The sequence below is a fragment of the Nerophis lumbriciformis genome, linkage group LG13 (assembly GCF_033978685.3).
Source record: "Nerophis lumbriciformis linkage group LG13, RoL_Nlum_v2.1, whole genome shotgun sequence".
NCBI lineage: Eukaryota > Metazoa > Chordata > Actinopteri > Syngnathiformes > Syngnathidae > Nerophis > Nerophis lumbriciformis.
In genome coordinates, this window is record NC_084560.2 from 12,953,740 (window position 1) to 12,978,870 (window position 25,131).

The 25,131-nt window shown below is 42.0% G+C and overlaps 1 protein-coding gene across 1 annotated transcript in view; it reads right to left on the reverse strand.

The window, feature by feature from the left end:
- lrp2a (low density lipoprotein receptor-related protein 2a) overlaps positions 1-25,131 on the reverse strand; it is a 161,955-nt gene that overhangs the window by 22,183 nt on the left and 114,641 nt on the right. The window contains exons 59-72 of the mRNA XM_061971676.1: positions 20,513-20,629; positions 15,347-15,484; positions 15,151-15,273; positions 14,003-14,131; positions 13,585-13,716; positions 10,128-10,259; positions 9,904-10,047; positions 8,722-8,887; positions 8,524-8,652; positions 8,230-8,453; positions 7,977-8,156; positions 3,114-3,233; positions 2,944-3,031; positions 2,799-2,866 (exon numbers count right to left, since the gene is read on the reverse strand). Coding sequence (XP_061827660.1) covers positions 2,799-2,866; positions 2,944-3,031; positions 3,114-3,233; positions 7,977-8,156; positions 8,230-8,453; positions 8,524-8,652; positions 8,722-8,887; positions 9,904-10,047; positions 10,128-10,259; positions 13,585-13,716; positions 14,003-14,131; positions 15,151-15,273; positions 15,347-15,484; positions 20,513-20,629 — 1,890 coding nt within the window. The remainder of the gene's footprint in view (positions 1-2,798; positions 2,867-2,943; positions 3,032-3,113; positions 3,234-7,976; positions 8,157-8,229; positions 8,454-8,523; positions 8,653-8,721; positions 8,888-9,903; positions 10,048-10,127; positions 10,260-13,584; positions 13,717-14,002; positions 14,132-15,150; positions 15,274-15,346; positions 15,485-20,512; positions 20,630-25,131) is intronic.

Genomic DNA, 25,131 nt, shown 5'->3' on the forward strand with positions numbered 1-25,131 from the left:
AAGGTGGAAAATATTGATAAATAAAACTTGTAAACTTCTTTAAAAAACACTATTATTGATAAATACTCCAAGCAGCATCTTAGTGTTTTGTGCAAAAGATTAGTCTGCTGAGGCAGTAACATTGAAATGTCAGTTATTGATTATGCAGTAGGGCTGCAACAATTAATCGATTGATTCGATTAGAAAACATCATTAATTCTGTTGCTTCGATTAATCGTTTGATGAGTGTAACTAATGCAAATTTATACAATCCAGACCACATGCCATCCGTCTTCTTCCACTTCTCCGAGGTCGGGTCGCGGGGGCAGCAGCCTAAGTAGGGAAGCCCTGACTTCCCTCTCCCCAGTCACTTGGTCCAGCTCCTCCCGGGGGATCTGGAGGCGTTCCCAGTCTAGCTGGGAGACATAGTCCCCTCAACTTGTCCTGGGTCTCCCCTACCTACCGGTCGGACGTGGCCTAAACAGCTCCCAAGGGAGGCGTTCGAGTGACATCATGACCAGATGTCCAAACCACCTCACCTGGCTCCTCTCCATGTGGAGGAGCAGCGGCTTTACTTTGAGCTCCTCACGGATGACAGAGCTCCTCACCCTATCTCTAAGGGAGAGCCCCGCCACCCGGCGGAGGAAACTCATTTGGGCCACTTGTACCCGTGATCTTGTCCTTTCGGTCATAACCCAAAGCTCATGACCATAGGTGAGGATGGGAACGTAGATTGACCGGTAAATTGAGAGCTTTGCCTTACGGCTCAGCTCCTTCTTCACCACGATGGATCAATACAGGGTCTGCATCACTGCAGCGATTCACCTCTCGATCTCACGATCCACTCTTCCATCACTCGTGAACAAGACTCCGAGGTACTTGAACTCCTCCACTTGGGGCAAGATCTTCTCCCCAACCCGGAGATGGCACTCCACCCTTTTCCGGGAGAGAACCACAGACTCAGACTTGGAGGTGCTGATTCTCATCCCAGTCGTTTCACACTCGGCTACAAACCAGTCCAGTGAGAGCTGAAGATCCTGGCCAGATGAAGCCATCAGGACCACATCAGCTGTAAAAAGCAGAGACCTAATCCTGCAGCCACCAAACCGGATCCCATCATCGCCCTGACTGCACCTAGAATTTCTCTCCATAAAAGTTATGAACAGAATTGGTGACAAAGGGCAGCCTTGGCGGAGTCCAACCCTCACTGGAAACTGCCGATCATACAGCGAACGAACCACCTGAGTACTCCCCACAGGACTTCCCGAGGGACACGGTCGAATGCCTTCTCCAAGTCCACAAAACACATGTAGACTGGTTGGGCAAACTCCCATGCACCCTTGAGGATCCTCCCAACAGTATAGAGCTGGTCCTTAGTTCCACGACCAGGACGATAACCACACTGCTCCTCCTTAATATGAGGTTCGACTATTCGGCTTAGCCTCCTCTCCAGTGCACCTGAATAGACCTTGCCAGGAATGATGAGGAGTGTGATCCCACCATAGTTGGAACACACCCTCTGGTTCCCCTTCTCAAAGAGAGGAACCTATCCAGAGGTACTGTCCCTGATGTCCAAGCAGTGTTGCAGAGTATTGTCAACCAAGACAGCCCCACAGCCTTAAGGAACTACGGCAATTATATATATATATATATATATATATATATATATATAAAATATATATTTGAGATGTCCGATATTATCGGCCGATAAATGCGTTAAAATGTAATATCGGAAATTATCGGTATCGTTTTTTTTATTATCGGTATCGTTTAAAAAAAAAGAAAAAAAAAGATTGATTTATTTTTTTATTAAATCAACATAAAAAACACAAGATACACTTACAATTAGTGCACCAACCCAAAAAAACTCCCTCCCCCTTTCACACACACACACACACTCATTCACACAAAAGGGTTGTTTCTTTCTGTTATTAATATTCTGGTTCCTACATTATATATCAATACAGTCTGCAAGGGATACAGTCCGTAAGCACACATGATTGTGCTGGTCCACTAATAGTACTAACCTTTAACAGTTAATTTTACAAATTTTCATTAATTACTAGTTTCTATGTAACTGTTTTTATATTGTTTTACTTTCTTTTTTATTCAAGAAAATGTTTTTAATTTATTTATCTTATTTTATTTTATAATTTTTTTTAAAAAGTACCTTATCTTCACCATACCTGGTTGTCCAAATTAGGCATAATGTGTTAATTGCACGACTGTATATATCGGTTGATATCAGTATCGGTTGATATCGGTATCGGTTATTAAAGAGTTGGACAATATTGGAATATCGGATATCGGCAAAAAGCCATTATCGGACATCCCTAATATATATATATATATATATATATATATATATATATATATATATATATATATATATATATATATATGCATGCATGCATGCTTTGGAGCCCCTGCCTCAAAGGAAAATAATGTTTGCCATGGTGCTCTAAAATGTGAGCCCTCCTTTAAGGCAACACTTGCCTTGACCATAAAAAGTTAAAATTGGAGGCCTGACAGTCTATATAAAAGATAATAGTAGTCAGTGAGGATTGACATTGTCGGACGGTTTCAAAGAATTATTAACATTGAGTTGAGTAAAGATGGCGGTGCTCTGCTGGCTGCGGCTGCAGAGGCTCACGGTAGTAATAGAACATTTTTGGCAAAATATACATGTTTATTATTATTTTCAAGTGCACTTTGTCCAACATTTTTGTCCCAACATCTTTGCTAACACAGGTCTTGTTTCAGGTGTACCGTCAGTAGCTATGTTAACAAGTTCACTAACAGCAGATTTGTGTGAGTACCTGTTCCTGCTGGAGCTCCTCGTGACTTGCCCATCTCGCAGTAGCTTCCCACGTAACCATAAGGACACCTTTGCAGCCAACAGGATGGACTTAGTCAGTGAACAAATACAGGCTGCTTATCAAACACACCTGCAACCTCACTCACTTGCATTCGGGCAGGCCTCCATCTGTGAAGCAGCTCCCGCCGTTCATGCACCTGCATGCCAGGGGCATTGCTACAGGTGCTTCAATGGCTGCGGGGTGACAATAAAACAGTTTGTAACAATAGACAGACTTGGACTGCAACAGGTCACACGGCAGCACATGCAAGCTTACCTGCGTCACATTCCCTCGAGTCAAAATCCATCGGAGAGGAACCTTGCGGGCAGGTACAGGTGTATCCACCAGGCCGGAGGAGACACAGGTGACTACACACATTCTTGCACGGGTTGGGCACTGAGGATGGCAGAGCACAATCACTCATTGGGTCAACTGTACAAGCAAAATGAAATGAACCTTTGACTTCTCAGTGATATCATGAATTTCTAAGTACCTCCACATATACAAACCCCGTTTCCATATGAGTTGGGAAATTGTGTTAGATGTAAATATAAACGGAATACAATGATTTGCAAATCCTTTTCAACCCATATTCAATTGAATGCACTACAAAGACAAGATATTTGATGTTCAAACTCATAAACTTAATTTTTTTTTGCAAATTATAATTAACTTAGAATTTCATGGCTGCAACACGTGCCAAAGTAGTTGGGAAAGGGCATGTTCACCACTGTGTTACATGGCCTTTGCTTTTAACAACACTCAGTAAACGTTTGGGAACTGAGGAAACTAATTGTTGAAGCTTTGAAAGTGGAATTCTTTCCCATTCTTGTTTTATGTAGAGCTTCAGTCGTTCAACAGTCCGGGGTCTCCGCTTTCGTATTTTAGGCTTCATAATGCGCCACACATTTTCGATGGGAGACAGGTCTGGACTGCAGGCGGGCCAGGAAAGTACCCGCACTCTTTTTTTACGAAGCCACGCTGTTGTAACACGTGCTGAATGTGGCTTAGCATTGTCTTGCTGAAATAAGCAGGGGTGTCCATGAAAAAGACGGCGCTTAGATGGCAGCAAATGTTCCAAAACCTGTATGTACCTTTCAGCATTAATGGTGCCTTCACAGATGTGTAAGTTACCCATGCCTTGGGCACTAATGCACCCCCATACCATCACAGATGTTGGCTATTGAACTTTGCGTCGATAACAGTCTGGATGGTTTGCTTCTCCTTTGGTCCGGATGACACGATGTCGAATATTTCCAAAAACAATTTGAAATGTGGACTCGTCAGACCACAGAACACTTTTCCACTTTGCATGAGTCCCTCTTAGATGATCTCGGGCCCAAAGAAGCCGGCGGCGCTTCTGGATGTTGTTGATAAATGGCTTTCGCTGCATAGTAGAGCTTTAACTTGCACCTACAGATGTAGCGACAAACTGTATTTAGTGACAGTGGTTTTCTGAAGTGTTCCTGAGCCCATGTGGTGATATCCTTTAGAGATTGATGTCGGTTTTTGATACAGTGCCGTCTAAGGCAGTGGTTCTCAAATGGGGGTACTTGCTAAAAATAGCAACAATTCAAAAATCCTTTATAAATATATTTATTGAATAATACTTCAACAAAATATGAATGTAAGTTCATAAACTCAGTGAAGCACAAGCTCAGGTTTCTCACTAAAATGTCTGTCAAAAAGAACTGTGAAAAGAAATGCAACAATGCAATATTCAGTGTTGACAGCTAGATTTTTTGTGGACATGTTCCATAAATATTGATGTTAAAGATTTCTTTTTTTGTGAAGAAATGTTTAGAATTAAGTTCATGAATCCAGATGGATCTCTATTACGATCCCCAAAGAGGGCACTTTAAGTTGATGATTACTTTTATGTGTAGAAATCTTTATTTATAATTGAATCACTTGTTTATTTTTCAACAAGTTTTTAGTTATTTTTATATATTTTTTTCCAAATAGTTCAAGAAAAACCACTACAAATGAGCAATGTTTTGCACTGTTATACAATTTAATAAATCAGAAACTGATGACAGTGCTTCTTTTTTCTTTTTTTGTTTTTTAACCAAAAATGTTTTGCTCTGATTAGGGGGTACTTGAATTAAAACAATGTTCACAGGGGGTACATCACTGAAAAAAGGTTGAGAACCACTGGTCTAAGGGATCGAAGGTCATGGTCATTCAATGTTGGTTTCCGGCCATGTCGCTTACGTGGAGTGATTTCTCCAGATTCTCTGAACCTTTTGATGATATTATGGATCGTGGATGGTGAAATCCCTAAATTTCTTGCAATTGCACTTTGAGAAACGTTGTTTTTAAACTGTTTGACTATTTGCTCACGCAGTTGTGGACAAAGGGGTGTACCTCGCCCCATCCTTTCTTGTGAAAGACTGAGCATTTTTTGGGAAGCTGCTTTTATACCCAATCATGGCACCCACCTGTTCCCAATCAGCCTGCACACCTGTGGGATGTTCCAAATAAGTGTTTGATGAGCATTCCTCAACTTTATCAGTATTTATTGCCACCTTTCCCAGCTTCTTTGTCACGTGTTGCTGGCATCAAATTCTAAAGTCAATGATTATTTGCACAAAAAAAAAATGTTCATCAGTTTGAACATCAAATATGTTGTCTTTGTAGAATATTCAACTGAATATGGGTTGATAATGATTTGCAAATCATTGTATTCCGTTTATATTTACATCTAACACAATTTCCCAACTCATATGGAAACGGGGTTTGTAGATCACACGGTGAAAGTTTGAGCTACCTTTGGATCAAGTTATACATGGATCAAATGTAATCAATAATCAATACCACCTTACAGTATATTGCGGCCCGTAGAGTACCTGATGTTTCAATATAAAGTATGTTTATTATTTGTGATTTGTACATTTTCATTATGTGCTTGTTCTATTTTTGGCCAAAGTAAAACAAAGAAAACAACCTGGAGTTGTCTTTATTTTTAAGTTATCATGCTATGATTTTACCAGTCCGGCCCACTTGGGAATAGTTCTTCCTCCATGCGACCCCTGACCTCAAATGACTTTGACAGTCCTGCTCTAGTGACATTTGACTGTATCTTAGCAATCAAACGGATCCTGGCAGTCACATGACCGTTCTCCAAACAACACTGTCAATAGTGACATGACATAAGCCGTGGCAGCGCAACTTTTTAATGTTTACTTACAAGCTAAGAAAAATAACATTTAAACCATGTGCTGTCATCTGTGTCAGGAGAAATGTTCACATTTCAGCCTACAAGAATTCCACTTCCAACTTGTGACGTAACATGTGCATCCTTTGTGGTACATGCTGTCATAGGTCCTCTCTGTTTCGCACGCGCACACACACACACGCACACACGCACACACACACACACACACACACACTACAGTTGTTACTGTAAGTACCATTAAAAATCGCTACTAAATAAATCAGAAGTTACTCATCAGTTACTCAGTACTTGAGTAGTTTTTTCACTACAAATTGACTTACTCTCACTCAAGTAATTATTTGAAATGACTGCTTTTTACTTTTACTTGAGTCATATTACTTTAGACCAGGGATGTCCAAGTGGTTTTCCCTGAGGGCCACAGGGCAGTTATGTCTGCCATCAGAGTGTAACAGCCGATAATGTAGGAATATGCCTCCGGATTTCATCGATATGTATATGTATAATAAATATTGCCAGTCACAGTTAACTTGTGCTCAGCTGGGAAAAGAAATATATATATAGTTATTATGTCATGCATTTACTTATTATAAACTGTTACAGGCCTATTAAGTAATCATGTTAATATTAAATATGTAACGTAATAAATATGTGGGGATATAAAAGGCATCCGGTGCTATCAAACCGGGCGGAAGCGGAAATTGACGTCAAAAACCACCTGGAGCACCTGTCAGACCCAGCGTTTTTTGCTACGGAGCCACTTCATGGAAGAAACCTCATTTTTGACCTTTTTTGTGGACTTTCCATTGGCCTGTGGAGAACCGGGACAACAGACTTTTTCCAGGAGGACTTTGAGTTGGATGCGCAGACGCGGTACCGTGAGTACGCAGCTGCGGCTTCCAAACATTTAATCGCTTGCCCGTACGTCCATGCCGCTATGTGCGTGTCACGTACGTAACTTTGGGGACTTTGGGGAAATATATGTGCTTTATTAACTTTGGGGAGGTGAACGGTACTTTGGGCTGTGAGATTGAGTGTTTTGTGCGGGTGCTTGATTTGTATTGGCGGGTTATATGGACGGGAGGGGGGAGGTGTTTGTTATGCGGGATTCATTTGTGGCATATTAAATACAAGCCTGGTCATCTTGTGGCTAATAGTTATACATGTCTTGTGTTTATTTAATGTATTAATCATTTCCAGCTGAATATCAGGTCCCACCCGTGACTCCTTAATTGCGTAGTGGCAGAGACACCCGGAGAACTTGGGTGCGTTTGTTACAAATTGCCAGAATGTTTGTGTTGAATTGACATTGGTTTTTACTACATGATATTGTTCATGGAAAAACAGTACAAGTTATTTTATTATTCTGACAACTTCGCCGCCAGTTTTTCTACCGTAAAAACAAATACATAGTTATTCCATTTACAGTAATACACTGTTAACAACAAGACTTTACAGTAAAAAATATGGCAGCTCAGTCAACAGAATTTTAATGCAAAAAAATTGTTTTTTTCAATTTACATTATTATGCTGTAAAGAACACCGTACAATTCATTGTCATTTTTATGAATTTGATGGGTAGTTTGCTGTAAAGTTAAGTATTTTTATTTAGACAAAAACATGTTTGGAAAGTATGATAATATACTGGATTGGATACTATAACGTTTAAAAGGTATGCAATTTCAAGCAGTACATATATTTTTTCGGTCTGAATGAAAAAAATTTAGTGAGAAAATATGAAGTACTTTATTGACACATTTTATTTCCAGGTGTTTGCGGGCCAAATAAAATGATGTGGCCCCCGGGTCTTGACTTTGACACCTGTGCTCTAAAGTAATGGTACTCTTACTTGAATATAATTTCTGGCTATTCTACCCACCTCTGCTGGCTTATTTCATCCTTATTGTAATGTGCGCGGTCAGCAATTGAAGGTATTATTCCCTTGAGTGTGCTGGGGGTCTGACCTGACTGGTTGTGTCGATGCTCCTGATAAATGCGGACCTGAGTCAGCCAGGGGTTGATGGTTAAAACTTTGACTTTGCTTCCTTTCCCAAACTTATCAGTCTTCCACACTTCCCCTTTCTCCTTTGTGGTCCAGTACACATGGCCCTCAAACAGGTCAATGCTGTATGGATTTCCAACATCTGGAGCACAAAACCTTCAACAGTTAGCATTGTGAGCAAAAGTAATGGTGCAGGACAAAAAGGCATCTCTGACCTCCTGATATGATGATCTTTCTGTCTGTGCCATCAGGCCTCATGGACTGAATAATGTTTTCTTTAGAGTCACACCAGTAGATTCTGTTTCCGTTCAGATAGTCCACAGCGAGACCAGTAGGCCAGCCCAAGTCTTCTTTGCCAACCAGCACCTGCCTGTTTTGGCCGTCCATCCATGCTGACTCTATTTTGGGCTTCCTGCCCCAGTCTGTCCAGTACATCGTTCTGCAGTAGACACAACTCTTAACATTGTAGGACACATTGTGCAACAACCACAGGCTCTGATCATCCATACCCAAGTGCTGGATTGACAACAATAGCAGCAGGCTGGTCGAGGTCAGTGTGGACCAGCCACTTCCTGTAGCGCCCATCCAACTTGGCCACCTCGATGCGATTGGTACCTGCGTCTGTCCAGTAAATATGCCTGTAAGTAGATATATATGTTACCCACACACCAATTTGAGCAAAAGTAAAACAAGGCTTGGTGAGTTACCCGCCAACCCAGTCCACAGCAATGCCCTCAGGATCAGCCACGTATTTCAGGTTGAGGTCCACATCTCTAACAGGGTTGTTGCCTTGATCATTGAAGGTGGTCATGTATGCTCGTTTGATGGAGCCAAATTCAGATGCTCCCCCAAGAACTGTCCAGTAGACAATACCTACGTACGGTACAAGAGATATTAGTCACAGTTAGGGTTGCAAATTTCCGTAAATATTCCAAAATTGGAAACTTTCCATGGGAATTAACGGGAATATATGGGAATTAACGAGAATTAATGGGAAATTAATGGGAATAAACATTGAATGCAACATGCTAGATCTTGCAGCATGATTATTAGCTAAAACAACCTGATTTAATGCAAATTCAGTAGAATTTCAACCCTTCACAGTGCATTCCTCCATCACATGCACAGACAATTCCCAGCATGCTACACACTACAGCAGGGCTATTGAGGCCACACTAGTATTTGAACCCAAGGACTTCATCCAGTCAAGTAAGTGTTGATGATATTACTGGGGTAAACATATTTGATCTATGGTATTTAAGTTGAATAGAGGTGTAATTGCTTGTTACTGTATGACTGTAGACGACTCCAGCATACTTCCACTCAAGCTAGCTAGCTAGCTGTTCCTGTACTTGTAAAATGATTTTGGGGCCAATATCTCTAGCTAGCTAGGTTTATGTACCACCACAGTCTCATAATAAACCGAAAATATTTCTCCGTTAGCCGTGATGCTAATTTTCTCTATCTTAAATCCCACTCATTTATGCTAACAACGTTAGCGGTCCGAATTTACCTTTTTTGTGATGTGCAAAGTTCAACTAGCAAATACAAAATCAAAACGGATTGAGTGTTCATTTATTCATCGAGCCTATTTCTATTCATTTGTCCATCAGTCAAATATTTTTAAAGACTACTCCAATTGTTTAGCTGACAATTTATATCTGTGTGTGGCATTGCATTAGTGTTTTACAAGCTTCTCATCTTATTTTACACAATCAGATGGACGGTGTCCAACTTTGAATAATCAAAAAAATGGTCAAAACTTCCAAACTTCCCGAGCTTAACTTCCCGTGGTAAATTTACGGAAAGTTTCCGGAAATTTTCCACCCCTTTGCAACCCTACACACTAAGGTTGACAATAGCAAAACATATAGGTACTTCATTCTTACTGAGGCCTTGTTTGTCTGGGTCCCAAAGGTAGTCTAGAGCTTGAATATGCTCTGCGTTGTCAACATAGTCAAAGTACTGCTCTGACGACAGGTTGAAACGGCGGATGCGGACGTTATCCGGTAGGAGAAGCACTGGTGGATTTCCTTTTATAAGTACGGCAGAAAAAAAGTGTTTTTAGTAGTTAAATAACAGACAGGTAACTCGTCTTTTTAAGAGTACTTACCTCGGGCAGCACACTCAGTGCCGTGTGGCTCGCCGAAGGAATCAAAGCCTTCTGCACAGAAACACTCGTAGCTTCCCTTGGTGTTCTTGCACTCTTGCGGACAAATGCCGTACACCTCACACTCGTTTATATCTTTTCCAAACACAGGCATAAAGTGGTGTTTACATGTAGCCAACACTTTTAAATAACCAATGACAGTTCTCTTACACATATTGCATTGATACTGTACCAATCCAATATTGATATTGGATATTGGTCGGATAACAGTCAAATAAGAGGCTTGCATCTAACGCATGAATGTGTTGTGATGGTCCACAGAGCTTGCCGTCAACTTGCTAAAAATAGTTACTGTTTCTAGATTGTGATTGTATATTGCAGAAAAGGTATCAGACACTACGTTTCCATGCACTAAATTATTCTGATTCCTCAAATAGTTCGGTTTTTTGCATATTCACACCTACATGTGAAGTCCAACTGTCTCTAATGCAACATATGCCGTGTGCCTCCTGTACACTGGGGGGCGCTTATTTCCTTTTTGTGCGGATAAATATATTGCTCTTCCAGTTGACCTATGACGTCACACTAGCCTCTGTGTTACCAGCCGAGCTCTGTGGTATGTGATGTCCACTGTAATATTGGCACAGATGACAAATATTATGTTTCCAATGGCTATGCTGATGTTAAATAGCAGACAGCATCAAGAAATAATCTTATATTGCGCTACAAACATGACGCTACCAAGAATGTATCTGATCTCATTGTAAATAATGTAAATAATTCAATGTATATACTCTGATGATTAACTTGTGTGATGACTGTATTATGCTGATAGTATACATTTGTACCATGAATTGATTAACGTGGACCTTAAACAAGTTGAAAAACTTATTTGAGTGTTACCATTTAGAGGTCAATTGAAACAGAATATGTACTGTACTGTGCAATCTACTAATAAAAGTTTCAATCAATCAATCAGCGGATGGAGCTTTGAAGCAAAGAAAGACTGGAGACCGGAGAGTTTTTTCAAAGGAACTTTCGGATGGAGAATCATGGAAACAAAAGCTTTGAAGGTTTCGGAGTTCAATCATAAGGTAGCAAAGGCTCTGCGGAAAACCGTACTGTTCCAGATGAAGACTTGGACGACTTGATCCAGATCTGTGCTGATGAAGAGGTTGCGCACTTGTTGAGCTCAGCGGAAAAGGCGACTCTTACTCTCTCAATGTATTGTTCTGGATTATCTTGCCAGTTGTGTGGAATACAGAGTTATTGTTAATCAGCGTGAAGAGGTTTGTGTACGCTTTATTATTTGCCTGGTAATATATCGCTTCTCATTCTTCTTTTGTTCGGGAGTACCTATTAAGACGGCAGTCTTAATTTCCTTAGCTACCTTCTTAAATAAATCTCTGTTTCCTTTTTTCCTACCATCGTGCACTTGAAAAAGTTCTTTTAATTTGTGCAGCAAATAAACAGACTACTCTTTATTACAATTGTGGCCTATATTTTTATTGAATGGTATCTGTTTTCTGGTTATATCCCGCGCATCCAAACTGGCGCATGCGTAATATGAAGGGTACCCCCTAGTGCACACACCTGCTCAAGGGATCTGGTTTCCAATCGTGTAATCCAGGTGTGTTAGTCGGACTTTTCAAAAACCGAACACAATTGGATTAAGGTGTTTCCATGTGTTGTAGAATTTTTTTTAGTGTCAAACTACTGTATTTTTCGGACTACAAGGCGCACTTAAAATCCTTTCATTTTCTCAAAACTCGACAGTGCGCCTTATAACCCGGTGCGGTATAATTTTGGTTGTGCTTACCGACCTCAACGCTATTTTATTGGGTACATGGTGAAATTGTAAGTGTGATCAGTAGATGGCAGTCACACATAAGAGATACGTGTAGACTGCAATATGATGACAGTCACACATAAGAGATACGTGTATACTGCAATATGATGGCAGTCACACATAAGAGATACGTGTAGACTGCAATATGACTCAAGTAAACACCAACATTTTATATGTTCCATTGAAAATATAGAACATTACACACGGCGCTCAAAAATCTATCAAAATGTTTAGTAGGACTTTGGTAAGCTATGAAGCCACACCACTTGATGGATTATACTGTGCTTCAACATAAGAGTATTATTATGGTGTGTGTATAAGGTAAGACATATTATCTGCTGTTTTGTTTCGCATTATGTAAAACCAACTTTTCTTGCCTTCTGGTACCTGCTGATCTGTATTTGGGATCTACTTAAGTGCTGAAATTTTGCGCACGTCCGCCTTTGTAGTCCTTGTCGACACAGTAGTCGATAATCTTCTTCTTTTTCTCTATCTTCTTGTTATGTGACATTCATCTTCCACTGTTGCCATTTCTAATATAAAGTAGTGTAAAGTTCTTACTTATATCTCGCCATGAAAGCACTAAAACATACCGGTATAGTGAGATTACATTATTCACCCAAGGAACTTTAGTTATTAAAGAGTTCTGGTCACGGGACACTTTTCGGGTGTTGTTGTTGCACTAGTGAGCCACTGATGAGGAGAAGGTGCTCCGTTATTGATTGAAGTAAAGTCTGAATGTCATTGAAACAGTTAGCTCCATCTTTTGACACTTCTTCCACTCCCGTCCTTGCACGCTACAACACAGATGACGGGGAGAAGACGCTGTCCAAGTGGAGGCACGTAAATAACACAGTCCCCTGAAGCGACTGTCAGAAAGCGACTTGAAGATGATGTGTAAAACATCATCTATGCAACATTTTGAGCAAAGAACCATTATTACATGTTATGTAGACCACAAGGAAGTCTTTTACTTTTAGAAAATATCATAATAATATAGACCTGACAAGACCCGCTCATTGGCACTGCGCCCTGTGGTCCGGAAAATATGGTACTTGAGAAATCAGACTAATTTAGTGCATGGACACATACTGTGCTGCTTGTTCAAGGTAGGCACATGATAACATGAATGTGGAGGGAAATTAGTGTTTGTAACAATAAACAAATGTTTCTAAAAACTCGTAGCAAAAATGTGCTTTAAGAAATACAAAAATTGCTGCTTGGCACTTGTTATTTGACACATAGTAGATCAGGCCCATGATGACTGCACTCTTGTACCACATGTGGCGCACACTGGCTTCTGTATTCTTCTGCCGTGCACGCTCTTACTGCTTCTCCAGAGAATCTAGTGTTTATGCACCAAAATTAAGTTGTATTCCATTTATAGAGTGTGTTCATAACTACAAAACATCATAACGTGGAAAGTAAAAGTAAACTGAGGCCAGGAAGGCCAAAAAAGCTCTCATATTTGAGTTAATATGGTATTTCACAGCACATATCTAACAACTGGATAATATTAGGGAAATTAGATACATTTACTGAGACATAGGATATATGTATGTCAGTGCTTCTATTTCTTGCATCGACTGAAGTGTTCAAAATGTCCCCTACCTTCACAGGTGTGTCTTTCAGTGTTTTTGGCCCAATAGCCCGGCATGCAGGAGCACAGAAAGCCTCCGTCGGTCAGGTCAGTACAGTTGTGTTCACATATGTGGTCACTGCAAGATTGTCCGCTCTGCTGGTCTGATGTAAGCAGGTGCAACATTATGTTGAGTGTTGTATCTAAACACTACTGATGAGTTACATAGTAGATGCAACAATATGTTGAGTGTTGTATCTAAACACTACTGCTGGGTTACATAGTACATAGGCAAGGCTTTAATTGTTTTTACAAGCTGGCGGTACATCCCCTGGAAGCCATGGTACCTTTTCTAGGTTCACTCATGTCTTATTAGAGTGTGCAGTAATCTAAAAGATGTCCACCCAGATAAGTTGCGGTCTTACCCACATTCTGTTTAACGTTACTTACGGCAACCGAGCTCATCCGATTGGTCCCCGCAGTCGTCATAATCGTCACAGGCGTACTGAAGAGGAACACATTGTCCATTACTGCATTTGTACTCTTCCTCTGTGCAGGGTCCATGTGTGGGGCTTTGGCCTGCAGGGAGAGGAACATGGCACATGGACCATTAGAGAAGGAACATGGCACATGGATCATGAGAGAAAGAACATGGCACATGGACCATTAGAGAAGGAAAATGGCACATGGATCATTAGAGAAGGAACATGGCACATGGACCATTAGAGAAGGAACATGGCACATGGACCATTAGAGAAGGAACATGGCACATGGACCATTAGAGAAGGAACATGGCACATGGACCATTAGAGAAGGAACATGGCACATGGACCATTAGAGAAGGAACATGGCACATGAACCATTAGAGAAGGAACATGGCACATGGACCATTAGAGAAGGAACATGGCACATGGACCATTAGAGAAGGAACATGGCACATGGACCATTAGAGAAGGAACATGGCACATGGATCATTAGAGAAGGAACTTGGCACATGAACCATTAGAGAAGGAACATGGCACATGGACCATTAGAGAAGGAACATGGCACATGGACCATTAGAGAAGGAACATGGCACATGGACCATTAGAGAAGGAACATGGCACATGGACCATTAGAGAAGGAACATGGCACATGGATCATTAGAGAAGGAACATGGCACATGGACCATTAGAGAAGGAACATGGTACATGGACCATTAGAGAAGGAACATGGCACATGGACCATTAGAGAAGGAACATGGCACATGGACCATTAGAGAAGGAACATGGCACATGGATCACTAGAGAAGGAACATGGCACATGGACCATTAGAGAAGGAACATGGCACATGGACCATTAGAGAAGGAATATGGCACATGGACCATTAGAGAAGGAACATGGCACATGGATCATTAGAAAAGGAACATGGCACATGGACCTTAGAGAAGATCAGGAGCTTCAAATTCAGATCATGCACGGCAATTAGGTGCAGTATAGTATAGAATAGAATAGAATAGTATAGAATAGAATAGAATAGAAAGTACTTTATTGATGGCAGGGGTAAATTCAGCATGTAAACATCAGTCCAGCCATGTAAACAAGAAGTCGTGTCTTACAGTTTTCTTGTCTCTCGTCTGAGTTGTCACCACAGTCATCCACAGAGTTGCACAGCTCGTGGCTGTAGATGCAGCGGTTGTTGTCGCAGCGGAAACGGAACTGCGTCTCACATTGGACTGTCACTAAGGAGGAAAGTTCAGAGGCTCAGGGTCATGTTTGGAACATGTGACTCTGTGTGCACGTGTGCCTTCTTACAACAAAGGTGAAGCCCCTCGTCGGAATTGTCTCCACAATCGTCGTCTCCGTCGCACTTCCAGTGAGGCTGGACACAGACGTGGTTGGTGCACTCAAACAGGAAGTGCGGGCAGTGCGTACCGTTTGGAAAACGGGGCGCTAAAAGCCAGAAAGAGGATGTTGTGCTGGACATAAATCAAATAATAAATGTTGCGGAAACATGCACCGACCCCTTCAGATTACTGATGGGCAGTGACAAGTCATCTAAACATTCAACATATTGGTGGAAATGGTGATGATAAAGAGGCACTCTTTACCCATGCAGTATTTACCCGCACATCAGAAGCTTTACACTTATATCCTTTATTGCGTCTTTTGGTATTTTAAGTCTCTTTGAATATCGTTCAAAAATGCAACATAAATCAAATGTATTGCAATAATAGTAATAACAATAATTAAGTTACATTTAAAGTTAAAGTACCAATGATAGTCACACACTCAAACTAGGTGTGGTGAAATGTGTCCTCTGCATTTGACCCATCACCCTTGATCCCCCCCTGGGAGGTGAGGGGAGCAGTGGGCAGCAGCGGTGACCGCACCCAGGAATCATTTTTGGTGATTTAACCCCCAATTCCAAGCCTTGATGCTGAGTGCCAAGCAGGGAGGTAAGGGCTCCCATTTTTATAGTCTTTGGTATGACTCGGCCGGGGTTTGAACTCACAACCTACCCATCTCAGGGCGGACACTCTAACCACTAGGCCACTGAGTAGTAATAATACTAATTACTATCATCATAATTATTATGAATAATAATTAATATTAATAATACTGTAACAATTAGAGATGTCTGATAATGGCTTTTTCCGATATTGTCCAACTCTTAATTACCGATTCCGATATCAACCGATACCGATATATACAGTCGTGGAATTAACACATTATTATGCCTAATTTTGTTGTGATGCCCCGCTGGATGCATTAAACAATGTAACAAGGTTTTCCAAAATAAATCAACTCAAGTTATGGGAAAAAAAACGCCAACATGGCACTGCCATATTTATTATTGAAGTCACAAAGTGCATAATTTTTTTTAACATGCCTCAAAACAGCAACTTGGAATTTGGGAAAGCATGAGGAGGTTGAGGTGGGTGGGGGAGGGGGTGTATATATTGTAGCGTCCCGGAAGAGTTAGTGCTGCAAGGGATTCTGGGTATTTGTTCTGTTGCGTTTATGTTGTGTTATGGTGCGGATGTTCTCCCGCACCGAGTCAATAAATGTAGTCATTAAATGTAGTCAATAAATGTAGTCAATAAATGTAGTCAATAAATGTAGTCATTAAATGCAGTCAATGAATGCAGTCAATGAATGCAGTCAATGAATGCAGTCAATGAATGCAGTCAATGAATGCAGTCAATGAATGTAGTCAATGAATGTAGTCAATGAATGTAGTCAATGAATGTAGTCAATGAATGTAGTCAATGAATGTAGTCAATGAATGTCGTCATTGAATGTCGTCATTAAATGTCGTCATTAAATGTCGTCATTAAATGTCGTCATTAAATGTCGTCATTAAATGTCGTCATTAAATGTCGTCATTAAATGTCGTCATTAAATGTAGTCATTAAATGTAGTCATTAAATGTAGTCATTAAATGTAGTCATTAAATGTAGTCAATACATGTAGTCAATACATGTAGTCAATAAAGGGAGTCAATAAAGGGAGTCAATAAATGTAGTCAATAAATGTAGTCAATAAATGTAGTCATTAAATGTAGTCATTAAATGCAGTCATTAAATGCAGTCATTAAATGCAGTCATTAAATGCAGTCATTAAATGCAGTCATTAAATGCAGTCAATGAATGTAGTCAATGAATGTAGTCAATGAATGTAGTCAATGAATGTAGTCAATAAATGTAGTCAATAAATGTCGTCATTAAATGTCGTCATTAAATGTCGTCATTAAATGTCGTCATTAAATGTCGTCATTAAATGTCGTCATTAAATGTCGTCATTAAATGTCGTCATTAAATGTCGTCATTAAATGTCGTCATTAAATGTAGTCATTATATGTACCGTAGTCAATGAATGTAGTCAATAAATGTAGTCATTAAATGTACCGTAGTCATTAAATGTAGTCATTAAATGTAGTCAATAACTGTAGTCAATAACTGTAGTCAATTAGTAGTTACCAGCAGACATCAAAGACATGTAAGGATCATTTCAATAACAATTTCAGAAGATAAACTACAATCCTATAAAGGATTGTAGTTTATGCGCTACAATCCTTTTGGCATAAACTACTTGTCTGGATCGCAATGACATTTTGATCCAAGCGTGTGTGATCGTGTCAGAATACTCAGAATGACGTGTTTACATGAAGCATTTTTATTGCGGTTACATACCTGCCAACTTTTGAAATCAGAAAAACCTAGTAGCCAGGGTCCAAGGGCCGCAGGCCCCGGTAGGTCCAGGACAAAGTCCTGGTGGGGGGTTCCTTCGCCCCCACCCCCGACGCAAAATTATTATTAGCATTCAGACAGGTTAAAATGTTGCTAAAACCATCACTTTTCTATCAGTCACAGTGACTTTTCAAAACAAAAATATTACAGCAAAAATCATATGGGTTTATTCTGTAAGCTAACTTCAATAGTTTGAAATTATTTTGACAGTTAATGCCAGTTATCCTGTTAACCTTTCACAAGACTTCAATTTGTTAATTGAAAGTATAAACAGTATAAACACTTTTTACAGTAAACAAATGGTAAAACAGCACTAAACAATTCCATTAAAAAAAAAAATTGGTGTCATTATTAACTTTCTGTCCAAGCTTGTATAATCTACTGCCTTGTTCAATTGTAAAAAATATTCTGTGCCTAAAATTCACATTTCTATCACAATTATCATACTGTAAACATGGTAAGCTAACTTCATTAAAATTAATAGTCCTGTCAATAGCATGGAATTACAATTCAAATGTAGTTTTTTTGTAAGCCTTTCAAAAGAATTCAAAATATGAAAAATTAATGAAAATTTATTTAAGCCATCAGACACTAGAAAAGTGGCACATCACATCTCTAATGTAATCATTTAAACTTTTCAACAGAAATAGCACTGCAAAAATATTAAGGACATACTTCTGTATTTTGGTAGTTAATTATGCTGTCAACATTTAACAAGATTTCTTCAACTTGGACTTGAAAGCATAAATAGTATAAACACTTTTAACAGTATAACAGTACTAAACAATTCCAATAGATAACATTGGTGTCATTGCCTTTTTGTTTGCTCAATTATTGCCTCCGTAAATAAAACTTCGGCATTTATCACATCCAAAGAATCTGTTTGGGCGACGAAAAACGTTGAAAGTTTTCCACTTGTATCGCTAGCAACGGCATTAGACTTGTGTTTTTTTGTCCCAACGTGGTCTTTTACATCGCTAATTCCTCCGTGTCCTATCGAAAAATCTTGTCTGCACAAGGTGCAATTCGCGTAGTTTTCACCCTTTTTTGAATCAAGGGGTTCGGCTATAAAAGCCGCCTACCGGCCCGACCAGAGCAGGTGGAGTTCAGGGGTTGAGAGGTGGAGATCCTTGGGCTCAGGCTCGAGGCCTATCTACAGCTCGCCATCCAAGACTTAGGGACCTGGCCTGCGTAAGCACAGGACCCGAAGTTCAATCAATGTGCGCACATAACATCAACATTAAGTAATCTATCGTTCGACCTTCAATAAATAAGTTATACTTATTATTATCATTATTAGCTATAATACTGCTAACATTAACAATATTTAAACAATCACATGCATGTATAAAATAAACACGACAGTACACAGTGTTGTCACTATGACGGGAGTAACATTAACAATAACAGTGACGTCACTATGACGGGTGTAACCGCACACCAGCGGCAGTATTCAATCATTGTCTTTACCATAGCATAAAAAGTGCAAATGGCCTTAAAACGCCACAACACTCAGTTACCATATGTAAATACTCAAAATAAAGACTCGACATAAATATAAATTCAATCGGACATTGGAGGAAACGGGATTAAAACCCGATGCTAACCGCCCATAGGAAATACATGGGTACGGCTAGTCGCTACTATTAGCAAACAGATTCACTTACCAACTCGGCTTAATATCTTATCATCGACACACTCTCTCGTCGCAACACGTCCCTGATGTTCGGCACCTACACGTTTACAATTAGTTGTAAAATGTTGGACGGTTGTTTTTACAATATGCAAGCAAACGACAACTTTAAAACATACCGGCTTCATATGTCCCCAGGCTTAGCCACCGCACCTGGCAGCCATCTTGGAATGCTGGATTTTATAGAGCGTGATTGGCTGCAGCGGGTCACGTGAGCGCGTGTGTTAAACTCGCGAGATTAAACGTGGAAACGGCGCAGGTAATACGAGATGTCATGAGAGGAAATATGGCTTATTTCCCACCCGTGTTACACATGGCATTCGGAATGGCTCGATAGGAAGTTACGGGAAGCAGTGTCGATTGTCATTGTTGTTACGCGATTTCGTGAATAAAACTTTTAAAAAAATATTTTTTTTTAATTAATGAAAAACCGTATTTTTTATCACTGCAAACGTAACCCGGAATAGGTTGATGAAAACCGTACTAATTACGGGAAAACCGGAGTAGTTGGCAGGTATGCGGTTAGGCTTTTAATGGGATTAAATGTGTCTATGTGCACAGAACTAATGAGCCTTAAGAGACTTTGCATTCTGAAATTCTTCACTGGTATAAACTGACTACGTTGGCAAGATGGAGACCATTTGGGCTTCGACAATGTCAGCGGTTACTCAACTTCAAACCCCAGGTCATACCAAAGACTATAAAAATGGGACCCATTACCTCCCTGCTTGGCACTCAGCATCAAGGGTTGGAATTGGGGGTTAAATCACAAAAAATGACTCCCGGGCGCGGCCACGGCTTCTGCCCACTGCTCCCCTCACCTCCCAGGGAGAGATCGAGGGTGATGAGTCAAATGCAGAGAATAATTTCACCAGATCTAGTGTGTGTGTGACTCTCAGTGGTACTTTAGTTTACTGTTACTGTCTCCAGTGAAATCTAACATAACTCTTTGAAAGGGATAAAACAAAATGCTAAACTTGCACACACACACGTTTCGAGCAAACATGGCAGCAAACATCATAAGTGGATACTCACGACACGACGACTCGTCTGTGTAGTCAACACAATCTGCATTGCCGTCACATTTGAAGCGATCTGCGATGCAGTGTCCACTTCCACACTGGAAGTAACCAGGGTGGCATATGCGTAGCTCTGCGAGACAAAAAAAAAAAACGGCGTTCCAGCACATTCCTTACAACACTTTCCTCCCAACAAGGCAATTCTATGATGGTGAACATTGTTACGGTAGCGAGGCATTGTGATGCCGGAGGTCGTCTTTTCAAGATGCAGAGGGATTTCAGGAAGCGGCTTGCAGGTGAGAATAAATGATTTATTCTGATTGCAGAACAAAATGCTGCGCGGTGCACCACGGCACGGAAAACAAGAGGGTAGCAAAGATGCTAATATCAAAAATGTAAACTATGAGAGAAACCAAGAGCGTAACTTGTTGCGTAGGAGCAAACAAAACCAACAGACCGAGTGAGGCCAGCGCGTAAACTAAATAGCCCTCTGATTAGTGCCCGGGCAACAAGTGCGCGTCCGGGACACTAACCAGAGGCAGGTGACTATAATCTGCCGTCATGGCAACAGAAACAAACTCAAGAAGTGCTGAAAACACAAGTGACTTGAAAACAAAAACAAAAATATGATCCGGGCAGCGGATCATAACAGTACCCCCCCCCTTAAGGGACAGATTCCAGATGTCCCCTGGCAAAACTGAAACCCCCCCGACTATAACAAATAGTCAAGGGAGGGTGGAGGGAGGATTTGGCGGAGGGTCGCCAGGCCACGTGTCCCCGAATCCACCGGGGACGAGTCAGGTGGCGGCGGCGAATGGAACGGCCACGACCACGGAAAGGCCACATTCGTGGCTGCCGAGAAGGTGGGCGTGAGTGGCGCCAGAAGTTCAGCAGCCGGAGAGTTCTGCGACTACGTCTCGGGTGTCGCTGCTGTGTGCGCCACTGGCGTCCATACACAAACCTCCGAGAGTGCCGCTTGCGCAGCCAGACCACTCGAGGTCGCTGAGACGACGATGAGGGTGAGAGAGCAGACGTCGCCGTGGAAGCAGGAGGAGTCATCGTCGCCGTGGAAACAGGAGGAGTCGTCGTCGCCGTGGAAACAGGAGGAGTCGTCGTCGCCGTGGAAACAGGAGGAGTCGTCGTCGCCGTGGAAGCAGGAAGCGTCGTCGCCGTGGAAGCAGGAAGCGTCGTCGCCGTGGAAGCAGGAAGCGTCGTCGCCGTGGAAGCAGGATGCGTCGTCGCCGTGGAAGCAGGATGCGTCGTCGCCGTGGAAGCAGGATGCGTCGTCGCCGTGGAAGCAGGATGCGTCGTCGCCGTGGAAGCAGGATGCGTCGTCGCCGTGGAAGCAGGAAGCGTCGTCGCCGTGGAAACGGGAAGCGTCGTCGCCGTGGAAACGGGAAGCGTCGTCGCCGTGGAAACGGGAAGCGTCGTCGCCGTGGAAACAGGAAACGTCGTCGCTGTCGGCGTGGGCGGAGCAGGCGGCTCGTCTGTCGGCGTGGGCGGAGCAGGCGGCTCGTCTGTCGGCGTGGGCGGAGCAGGCGGCTCGTCTGCCGGCGTGGGCGGAGCCAGAGGCGGAGCAGGCGGCTCGTCTGCCGGCGTGGGCGGAGCCGGTGCTGGTGTGGGAACCAGACTTGGAGCAGGTGCTGGTGTGGGAACCAGACTTGGAGCAGGTGCTGGTGTGGGAACCAGACTTGGAGCAGGTGCTGGGCGTGACTTTGGCGGAGGTGGCCTGGCCGGGGGTTGCGGCTTAGCACGCCGAAGGACTGGTGGTGGCGGCCGGGCAGGAGGTTGCGGCTTAGCATGCCGGAGAACTGGTGGCGGAGGCCGGCATGGAGGTTTGGGCTTGGCTGGGCGCAGCTGTGCCCGCCCACTAGCAAAGCACCCAGTACTAGCCCCCCCCTCAAGAAGCGGATCCCAGACGCGTCTTGTGCAGTCTGGAACAGTCTTTAGGGGTGGGAGGGAGGAGGTGAGGAGGGGGGTAGGCTCCTCCCCTTTTGATTGTCCAAATTCTCTATTCTGCTCTTCAATAGCATGCGGAGTGTCCTTTGCCGCTTGGGTTTGTTCCTCAAGTCTTAGTTCAATCAGTACCTTCCGGTACCACTCATCCACCCAAGCAGGACTGTACTTCTCGAGGGGTGTCTCAGAAGATGACTGGGCTGGAACAGGAAGTGGAGAAGGCAGAGCAGCACGTGGCACAGCAGACAGAGGAGTGGGTGGAGCTTGAGCCTTAGGGGGTGGGGCCAAACTAATTGGGGGCTGAGCTTGAAAGTCAGAAGGTGAGTGGGACTGACTAGACCTAGAATTTAAAAAAATGTCCTGATAATGCTTAATTTTAGAATTAAAGTCATTTGTAAATGGCTGACAGAAAGAATTAACAGAATGCAAAAAAATTTCTTTTTCTATGACGTCATCAAAAGTGGACGGGGGCGTGTCCTCGGGGGGCGACAACGGAATGACGTCATAGCTGCAATCCCAGTGATTGACAGGCCAGTCGGAGGAATCTTTGAAAATATGGTCATTATAATAACCAAATATTTGAGGAGAATCCTGGGCTGCTTGTAGCTGGCTGTGCTCCGGAGGGAAAAGTTGTGGGATAGGTGCGTCTTTGCCGCGAGCCGAAGTCTTCTTGGTTGACTTCCGCTTTCGCTGACGCGTACGGGCTGGCTGTGAGCGGACATCCCCGGGCCAGATGGAGTCGATATGGACCAACGAACCGTCAGGCCCCCACAAAAGGTCTTCGCGCTCCAAAGGGGAATACTGGAGAGTCTCTCTCTCCATCGCCTTTAAGACCAGCCACGTCCCGTAGCCGGAATCCTCCACGCCCTCTTCGAAAAGACTGTCTGCTGTTGGTTTTCTGTTACGGTAGCGAGGCATTGTGATGCCGGAGGTCGTCTTTTCAAGATGCAGAGGGATTTCAGGAAGCGGCTTGCAGGTGAGAATAAATGATTTATTCTGATTGCAGAACAAAATGCTGTGCGGTGCACCACGGCACGGAAAACAAGAGGGTAGCAAAGATGCTAATATCAAAAATGTAAACTATGAGAGAAACCAAGAGCGTAACTTGTTGCGTAGGAGCAAACAAAACCAACAGACTGAGTGAGGCCAGCGCGTAAACTAAATAGCCCTCTGATTAGTGCCCGGGCAACAGGTGCGCGTCCGGTGTTGTGCCGGAACCCTAACCAGAGGCAGGTGACTATAATCTGCCGTCATGGCAACAGAAACAAACTCAAGAAGTGCTGAAAACACAAGTGACTTGAAAACAAAAACAAAAATATGATCCGGGCAGCGGATCATAACAGAACATATTGATTTTGATCAAGTCACTGACTTGTGGCAACAATTTCAACATTTTGAAAGGCAATGTATGAATTATTCATATGGATAGATGTCTATAGTAGGCGTGGCCAAACGTTTCGCATCCAACCAGTGAGTACTATTATTATGTACTTGATAGGGTTGTCCCGATACCAATATTTTAGTACTAGTACCAATACCAAAAGGTATTTCGATGCTTTTCGATACTTTTCAGTACTTTTCTACATAAGGCATTATTGGCTTTATTTTAACAAAAAATCTTAGCGTACATGAAACATATGTTTCTTATTGCAATTTAGTCCTTAAATAAAATAGTGAACATACTAGACAACTTGTCTTTTAGTAGTAAGTAAACAAACAAAGACACCTAATTAGTCTGCTGACGTATGCAGTAACATATTGTGTCATTTATCTACCTATTATTTTGTCTACATTATGAGGGACAAACTGTAAAAATTGATTAATGTACTTGTTTATTTACTGTTAATATCTGCTTATTTTCTGTTTTAACATGTTCTATCTACACTTTTGTTAAAATGTAACAATCACTTATTCTTCTCTTCTTTGATACTTTACATTAGTTTTGGATGATACCACACATTTAGGTATGCATCCGATACCAAGTAGTTACAGGATTATACATTGGTCATATTCAAAGTCCTCATGTATTTACTGACTTTATAAACATAATATGAATTTTTAAAAAAGGAAAAAAATATATCGATGTAATCATAGTAGTATCGACTAGATACGCACCTGTAATTGGTATCATTACAGTGGATGTAAGGTGTAGATCCACCCATGGCATTTGTTTACATTGTGACGTTGGTGAGCTACGGTGTGTAGTGAAGCATGTTTAGCTATTCCTCGTCCTGCAGTGATAATGTACGTGTAAGAAACATACTTTATTTGTTGCCATGGAGGCCAGGATTAGTGATTTAGAAGTAGCCAAAACACTGTGGATGGATGTTAGCTGCTAGCTAGCTAGCCATGTCTTAAAGCACCTCTTCCTGAGGGTGTTTCAGTGTTATAACTTCACCTTTATCTTTACTTTTTACACCAAAATGCGTCCATTCTCCCTTTTCTGTCTACACACTGTGTCTGCTTGTAAGTACTCTGTGTGTGCGCGCTGCCGAACATGCTCTTCTGCTCGTAAAACCAGCAATGTCACCACGTGACGACGAGTCGTCATGCCTGGGAAGCGGTACTTTTCAAACAGAGTATAGTAGCGTTTTTGATTCATTAGTACCGCGATATTATACCAGTACCGGTATACCGTACAATCCTAGTACCTGATTATGTCTTATAATCAAGTCTGAG